Source organism: Sinocyclocheilus rhinocerous, unplaced genomic scaffold (genome assembly GCF_001515625.1).
Source record: "Sinocyclocheilus rhinocerous isolate Xijiao unplaced genomic scaffold, SAMN03320098_v1.1 scaffold273, whole genome shotgun sequence".
Classification (NCBI taxonomy): Eukaryota; Metazoa; Chordata; class Actinopteri; order Cypriniformes; family Cyprinidae; genus Sinocyclocheilus; species Sinocyclocheilus rhinocerous.
Genome location: NW_015656360.1, coordinates 2,093,784 through 2,102,970, shown reverse-complemented (window position 1 = coordinate 2,102,970; position 9,187 = coordinate 2,093,784). Strand labels below are relative to the sequence as shown.

Genomic DNA, 9,187 nt, shown 5'->3' with positions numbered 1-9,187 from the left:
AAGAAAACGATTAATTTATTGATACGGAAAAAAGAAGTTGGTTCTCATTCTTTATTAAATGGTCTAAATATAGTAACATTTTCTCAACAAAAGGGCGATATATAGACAGCAGGCATCAAATGGCTCACAGCTGAGTAAAATTAGTAATAAATTCAGTAGTAAATGTTGAAGATGTGGCTTTATGCAACTTAAAAAATTGCTTTTGCTCATAGTAGTATTTTATGATTAAGCAAACAACCAAAAATATCAACAAGCACCGTTTTCACGTTTTCCAGGTTTGTTCATCAGTTATCTGCTGGGTTAAGTCATGCACACAACACAGGAAATGCCATTTACTAAACTGTTCACTATGAATAAAAGAGATCATCTGTGAAAATCCAATGCAAAGAAACAATGACAACCCTAGAGAAAGACTGAGAGGAGGAAGATGAAGAAGAAGAAGCAGAAGAGAAAGAAGATGAAGTACAGAAGGAATTAAAGAGAGATTGTCTCAAATGAGATGGACAGATTCAGTTCACTCAAACTGACTGTTTTATGAATCATGATAGGTCTATTACTGTGACCCCATCCCCTTTTATGTCTTATATGTGTGGTTTAATGAAATAACAATAACATCTTAACCTTAAAAGAACTATTTTTTCTTAGTGGGAAGAACACTTCAATAAAAAAAACATTCTCTAAAAAACATTTGGTCACACTTTATTTTGAGGTCCAATTCTCGCTATTAACAAACCATTTCTATGACTTTTGCCTCAGTAAACTCCTAATTTGATGCTTATTAATAGTTAGTAAGGTAGTTGCTAAGTTTAGGTAGGATTAGGGATGTAGGATATGGTCATGCAGAATATGTGCTTTTTAAGTACTAATAAACAGCCAATATGTTAATAGGCATGATAATAAGAAACTAGTTAATAGAGAGAATTGGTCCCTATACTAAAGTGCTACCAAAAACTTTTTCTATTATAAAGAAGCTTTTGTGGCTCTGTGGTGGTGGATCTTCATGGAACCATCAATGGGAATAAAGAACCTGTATTTTTCTTTTTCTTTTTCCTTTTCTTTCTTTCTTTTCTTTTTTTTAAAGGGATTGTACGCTTTTTTAAATGATATAATAATATGTTTATGGATATATGAATATAGAGTTTAACTGGTAACTCTAGCTGAAAATGTTCAGGTGACAGGTTTCAGGTTTTTTTTTCGTTCAGTTTGACATCTGAACCCTTGATGGGTTTCTTTATAAAGTTTTTACATCAAAATGACTAAAATCTCTATTGTCTCTTGTTTTTAAAAGTCAATTTTTAAAGCTAAAAAGTTTTACTTTTTACTTTTAAATACTTACATTCAATTAAATATGGATACTTTTTTGGCTAGGTACTAGGTACTTAATTTGAATCAAAATTTTGACATATTTTTGACATATCTATACTAAATTAAGAAATAATTTGTCAGTACTTTATACACGTCTGTGGGTTGTATAGTGACATGACATGACAAGAGTGACATGAGGGTAGCTAAATGATGACAGATTTTAGGTGAACTATGCCATGGGCAAAAATCTTGACTAGAGGTTTCAGAAAACTAGAGTTGAATTGCTCAATATTAGGTCACAAAGCACAGCAAGAAAGTTTGTAATCTCTCTCTGTCTCTCTAGAACAGTTCTGAAAATCCACAGCTTGATTGCAAACCCGAGTGGGTCAAAGTGTGTTTATTTCATCAGATTGTAAACCTTTTTAAAACCTAGAACACTGTCTTTTGTTACAATGCAATGTACATGCACTCGCAGGTAAACACTAAACCTGTTTGTCCTGTCATGTCCTCAAATGACTGTATACAAAACAAACTAAACTTTTTGAGGTCAATCAACATGCGGTGCATGCCATGCCAGTGTTGAAAAAATCCATGAAATTACGTCATTAAAATGTTCTTGGCAATGACTGCTTTTGTAAAAAAACATTTTTTTTTTCTCAGGTAAATGTTTTAAGTATGTCTGGAATCAAGATTTTTTTGCATTGTATATTGGTTGGTAAGTTGGTCCACACAATTTTTTATAACTCAAATCAAAGAAAATATACAGATGGTTCACATGTTCAGTGTGCAGAAAATGCTTCAAAAGTACATTGGTTAATAATTTATAATGGGTTCGGTTACAGATTTTTAATCATTATTTTATTTGATCAATCCAGTCACATCCCTAACAGACTTTAAGTGAAATGTCACTTTTTATTAGAGAGATATTATATACAAATTAAAATAATTTGTACAGTATTTTTCACATATTTCTCCAAAGTAACATGAGAAAAGTGCAACAACTCTGAATAAGTCCCTAGTTATATAAGTAGAAAGAGGAAGAAATATTTTATTTCAACAGTAATAGAAACAGTTTCCAAACGTTTCTGTTTTTCTGAAAACAACTGTATTCATACAGCGATAGCTGGACGTTTTTGTCCATAATATTAGGAATTTCCTCATACGACCTCATTTCTGTCCCCCTCACTTCTGAAATGATGGCTACGCCCCTGCATAGGCATTTTGTTTAAGGGTGTGAACAAATCTTTAAAAGAAAAAAAGTTGTCAGATCTACTCTACTTCCATCTAGAGGACAAACATTTAATCTGCATCAAGTTGTAGGAGACAAGCTCAAGTAGGCAACAACAAAAGAGAGCATGTGATCCGAACAACTGCCTCTGCCAGTAATTACAAAATTTATAGCAACCAGTTTCAAAGTTGTACCACCTGTACCACCTCTTCAAAGAAAAGAGGATTTATTTCATTCCTCTGACACTGAGTTTTTAGATATTTGCATAAACACAGAGAAAGCAGGTGAGACAAAGAGAGAATTTGTAGAATGTTTGAGAGAACAGAAAAAAAAAATCAAGAAGGAAGGAGTGACAACAGATGAGTGAGGCAGAGGGGAAGTGTGACAGATAATGCTTCCCAGACTTGGCTCAGTTCCTGTTGTGGTGGGGTGAATCATGGATTTTCTCCATGTAGGATGAGGGAAATGACCAATGATTTATTTTTCCTGATTAACCAAGCATGCCTGCGCCTTCCAAGCCTTTCCTGTCTGTACAAGGGACTTTGTGTGTGTGTGAATAGCACAAAGTTTCCTGTGAGGGGTAGGTTTAGGGTTAGGGTTGGTGTAGGGCAATAGCACATACAGTTTGTACAGTATAAAAACCATTACGCCTATGGGATGTCCCCACTTTTCACAAAAACAAACCTGAGTGTGCGTGTGTGTGTGTGTGTGTGTGTGAGTGAGTGTGTATACATACTTAACTATAGTTTGGGGAAAATACTAGCCCCAAACGTGAGCTAAATCTGACAAAACCGTCATTTGGGGGCATCCAAGGGTGTCATAAATTCAGGGGAAAAAAGATTCTTAAGAAAAGTAAATACTGTTTTGTTTCTAATAAAGCTAAAGGTTTTATATTAGTATTACAGTACATTACTTTGTATACAAATATATAAAATGTTTTTGGTGTACTTTACAATTACAAAGCAAAACAGCATTTCCTCATGGGATGCCTTTACCTGTCTACCAACATAGTAAATGTCAAAAACAATAAAAGTTCAAAAAATTGGGGTTGGTATAAGGTTTTTAATGCTTTAAGAACATTTAAGACATATTATTACAATTTCAAAGAGTTGTTTTTTTATTTTTAAATATTTTAAAACTTAATTTGTTTTCCTTTTTTTTTAATGGCAAAGCTGAATTCTCTCTCTCTCTCTCTCTCACACACACACACACACACACACAGCCAAAGCAGCCATTTCATTTATACGCAAACTGCATGTAGCTGCATGTTCTCAGCACAGCATGTTGCTGCAGAGTCTCACATGAGCATGTCAGAGTCACATTTTGGCTGCTCTGCTGTATGGTTGCCAATGGTGACAGAAGCTTCCTCTCAGGCATGAGCCAGGCTGGGCATCAGGGGGTCCCACCATAGAAACAGAATGAGCTTCAGTTCATTGGGTCCCACGGGCTAGCGCTGGGAGTCACATGGTACCACTGTGACCAACCCCCACCTTCCTCTCCCTTAAAATCCATGCGAGTGGGGGAAGGGTATGAGAGGAGGGAAGTGGGGAGAGAAAGAGGGAGGGTTGAGTTGGAAGCATGAAGGCAAGGTGAAAAGTGTGAAGCAAACAAACGAGTGAGAGGGAGTCCCACATCCTCCGGCGTAATGGAGAAGAGGAAATCATAGCCATAGCCCTGACCCTGTGCGTGTGCGCATAGCCTGGAGCAAAGGATCACAACATAACAAGACAGACAGAGAGAGAAAGTGACACAGATAATAGGAACACTCCGGAGCATTTGACTGGATAGCAGGCTGTCGGAGAGGGAATGTATCTCGGTGGCTCATCTTCAGGGAGCCTCCCGACTACGTAAGGACGTCTGTGGATTTTTGTAAGGATTGCTTAATTAGGGAAGACACTTTAGGAATATTGCACTGGGAAGCCAGAATAGTGTGCCATGAGTGGGAACAGGAGGCGGAAGAGGGATTGCTGAAGCATGGAGCAGGTGAGCGATACAGCCTGTGTACAATTACACAGAACAAACATGTTTCCCGTTTCATGCCAGAGATGCTTTGGGCAAAAGCAAATAGCACAGCAGGATGCTCGCATCAATCTCTAACAGCTAAACAATCCTCAATACTACCGTGTGGATTGCTTTTTATGTTTTTAGCTTATTCTGTTCATGATTTTTTTCTTTGTGATGGTGATGTCATTCAAAGAACATTATACAGCATTTCATATATAAAGGGTGTTGGAATCAGAATCACAATTTGATTTGAATATAGCCTTTTTTATTTGCCATATCACTGCTTAAAATCAGATATGAGTAACCTTATGCTCTGCTTTGCATGACAGCAATGCACCTAAAACACTAGCATGCAGAAACCAGTCCAGACAAGAACATCATATTTGATAACTGCGGATATAGGTAAGCATTGTACTGAAGTTTAGGGGATGTGGCTAATTTTGCGCTTGAAGAATATGACAGATTCTTTAAGTTTAGTCAAACTTGATTAATCCCTAAGGTGAAATTACTATTATTTAGTAGGGTTACAGAGGTGCTTCTGTAATCACAAAAAAACAGAATGCTAAAAATACTGGAAAAGGGAGGAGACAAACAACTGGCAGGGGAAATGTATATATTAAATTAATATTTCTCAGACTCAAAGAGCTTAAAATGCTCCTAATGTTTGATTCACACACACACACACACACACACACACACACACACACACACAGATTTTATAGACATTAAACACTCCACTAATATACATTGATTTTGAGTAGTATATATATATAATTTGTTCTTATTTACATATATAAATTAGTTTTAAAAAAGTTTAATTTTATACATTACAAAATTAAAATGTATGACAAACAGCTGCATTTCTTTCCAGTTGTTGCTTGCTATGAAGTAACACTAAAGAGAAACAAGGATGCTGATTCCCTGGGATGAATTTGCTGCCTGAGTGAGCATTATGTCACAGTCTCAATAGTCTTGCTCCTTTGGGACAGGGATGGTTGTGAGACACCGTGACACTGCATTTTGCTTTTGTTTGCATTTCAGCCACGTTTGAATGCCATTTAGCAAAATATTTATTTCCTAAACAATCTTCCCCTCTCTTTAAGCGTGTTGCATGCTGTTTTTCCCGCTCTCCTGAGATGAATTATTCATACACTCATTCAGAGGGGGACACGGCACGTCCTCAGACACGTCTTGCACGGGGCTAACGTCAACCAGGTGATGTCATCCCCATGCAATAGTAGGGATGTCACTGAGTAGGACAGTTGTATTATTACATTGTGTGAATGTGTGTGAGAATATAAATATGAGGACATGTGAATACACAACACATCAAAAAAAGCAGCACCACTGGAATATAACATGTTTGTCATTATATTCCTTTTAAGGCTATTTAAAACAACATTTAATATTAGCTTTATATCGATGGGGTGTTTAATGTCTATAAAATCAATCATCAGTTTTTTTGGGCTCTCTGAGTTTGAGAAAGTGATTTATGTTTGTTTCATGACATATTTATTTGTAACATGCCTCCTTAGTTTGATTTATGCTAATATTGTGGTGCGGATGTTTCACATAATATCTCAGATTCCTATTTCCCCTGTAGATTTACAGTGTTTGACATTCAGAAATATCTGGATGGCCACTCACATGTAATTGAGTGTTATGAGAGAAATAGGAAGAGGCTTTATGGGCAGAGCAGGTCAGTGCTGAACAGGGACCCGATCTTATCTCCAAATGTCTGTTTATTTGTGTAAATGTATTGTCATGGAAAAATGCCAACAGGCACTAATGACTAACTAGCCAAACAACAGACCACCATGGACTGAGAGTAGCAGTAGATCGATACTATGAAAAAAAAAAGTCGGTAATAACACATAATATCTCAGATTCCTATTTCCCCTGTAGATTTACAGTGTTTGACATTCAGAAATATCTGGATGGCCACTCACATGTAATTGAGTGTTATGAGAGAAATAGGAAGAGGCTTTATGGGCAGAGCAGGTCAGTGCTGAACAGGGACCCGATCTTATCTCCAAATGTCTGTTTATTTGTGTAAATGTATTGTCATGGAAAAATGCCAACAGGCACTAATGACTAATTAGCCAAACAACAGACCACCATGGACTGAGAGTAGCAGTAGATCGATACTATGAAAAAAAAAAAGTCGGTAATAACACATCTTTGCTCTAATTGGTGCAGGGAAGCATAAGGTAAAAGATGCTTCACATACTTAACATTTTCCCTGGACTATGATACAGTCCAGAATATGTGTGTGTGTGTGTGTGTGTGTGTGTGTGTGTGTGAAGGTCGTTTCATTGATCAGGTTTATGGATGGAATGGCTGTAGGACAGTAACAGTAGCTGACACTGTGAGCACAAGTGCAAACCAACTAAAAATAACAGCTGAGTTCATCCTGCTATTTTCTTAGCAGCTCTGTTTGCAGCTCATTCTTCTCTTGTCAAAAACTGTAAGTTATCTTATGATATGTATAAAACAGGCCCATGAGACAAAACACAGCTGCAACTGTAGTCAGTAATGCAGAAACAGTTGCTGGCAGTGTGCTCATGGGATACAGGTTAAAGATGACAAAATGAAAGACGTGGCTATAGATGAATCAGTCCTAATGAGGAAAAGGACTCAGTTGTATTATTTGGCTTTCAATCAGGTTCAACTGATTTTGTCAGTATTTATTGGTATGTAATATGCAGCAGTTATTTATAAACTTTTCTCAAAATAATTTTGTCTCACTTTTGACTTTCCTTCACAGGCCCTCTTATTAGGTGTGCTCAACTTCGGCTGACCTTACCGATTTGGGTGATTTGCCTCTTGCAGTCAGTGTTGTCCCCTAGTGAAACTCTCACGTTGTTTGATTTCTTTATCACAGATGATGTGGATTAGATGCAAGATCTGTCAAATAAACAGACATTTCAGATGTTTACATACAGCAACAGAAAGATTTTTATTCAGTACTTTCTGTACAGCTTTATAGAACTTGATGCCATACATCACAGTGACGTGGTGTCGGAACAAGTCAGATAAAATTTATAACCAACACACATAGCCTACTTTCTTATTTCAGATCCTCCCCACCAGCTTGTCTTAAAGGAATAGTTTAACCAAAAATTTTTATTTGCTGAAAATGTACCCACCCTCAGTCCATCCAAGATATAGATCAGTTTTTTCTTCTTTAGAACAGATTTAGAGAAATTTAACATTAAATCACTTGCCGACAAATGGAACATCTGCAGTGAATGGAAGCCATTAGAATGAGAGTTCAAACAGCTAAAAAACAAAAAAACCACATAATAAATCACAAGTAAGTTACACAACTTCAGTCCATCAATTAAAGTCTTCAAGCAAAAAGCTACGCATTTGTAAGAGGCAAATAAATCATTAAGGTGGTATAACTTTTAACTATTGCTTCTGGCTAAATCCAAGACCATAATCCATATTAATACTTCCTCAGCATTAATGCTGATATATTTGTTTAGAACTGTTTTCGCTTGTAAACAGTGCCTGATCTGTGCATATTTCTCGCCTGATTCAGACAAGATTACTTTTTCACTGGAAAAAGCAATACTATGGATAGAGGACTTGTATTTTAGATGAAAACAACAGTTTGAAGTTAAATAGTCTTAATGATGGATTTTTTTCTAACAAACATTTAGCTTTTCACTTCACAAGTCATCAATTGATAGACTGGAGTCGTGTGGATTACTTGTGGGCTATTGTGATGTTTTTATCAGCTGTTTGAAATCTCATTCTGTTGGCACCCATTCACTGCAGAGGATCCATTGGTGAGCAAGTCAAGTAATGCTAATACTACTACCCTAAATATTTTCACTCAATATTACATTAATTACACCACCTACTGGTGTTGTTGATGTAACCTGCAGAAGGAGTCACTGTAAAAATCCTCACAGGTTGATAATCTGTCTGGAATGTGAGAACACAGACAAGTGGAGTGATGCAAACAGTGAAAAGTCCTAGTGCTGTTGGACTGTATATTAGCACACTTGGAGTGCCGCATTACCAATCTAATAAATTAATGGAAATACGGAAACCTGTCACATTACGGAAGTAAAATGGCTTGCAAATGGATCCTTTTTTATGCAAACAAAAAATAATCTCTTCCAAGAGACTTTTTTATTTCTTCCCTTGCTTTGACTTGGAATCAAGTTTTGGTCTCATCTTACATGAGATTTGTTTTCACCAAACTGTCTACGAGCCATTTTTAATGTGTCTCGGGAATGGCTATGTACACAGAATCTCTGAGATACTGCACTGCAGTGTATTGAAAGGAAAACTGAAGATGCTCCAAGCAATATCAGCATTAAATCATTCTAGATCAGCAGTGAGGCAGCAACTGTGCATTTTATAGTCTATATCTAGAAGACACTTAAGAAAACAAGTTTCCATTTGAAGTAAACAATAAATTCACTGCAATGTTCTTAAAGGGACAAACTTTAGGCCATCTTTCTTCTGAAGGTTCACCACAAGACAAAAGAGCTCACATGTTGTCTAGATGGGCCTGTTTTCCAGGCCCGGCTCCAGAATCAAATCACTGAGGGTGCTTCTTAAATTAGTGAGGGTGCTCTCTCTCTCTCTCTCTCTCGTGCGCGCTATATATATATATATATATATATGAGA

The 9,187-nt window shown here is 36.7% G+C and overlaps 1 protein-coding gene across 1 annotated transcript in view; it reads left to right on the top strand.

Annotated features, from left to right (window-relative positions):
* Positions 1-4,089: 4,089 nt before the first annotated feature.
* arhgap23a (Rho GTPase activating protein 23a) overlaps positions 4,090-9,187 on the top strand; it is a 71,376-nt gene continuing 66,278 nt past the window's right edge. The window contains exon 1 of the mRNA XM_016527615.1: positions 4,090-4,516. Coding sequence (XP_016383101.1) covers positions 4,508-4,516 — 9 coding nt within the window. The 5' untranslated portion in view covers positions 4,090-4,507. The remainder of the gene's footprint in view (positions 4,517-9,187) is intronic.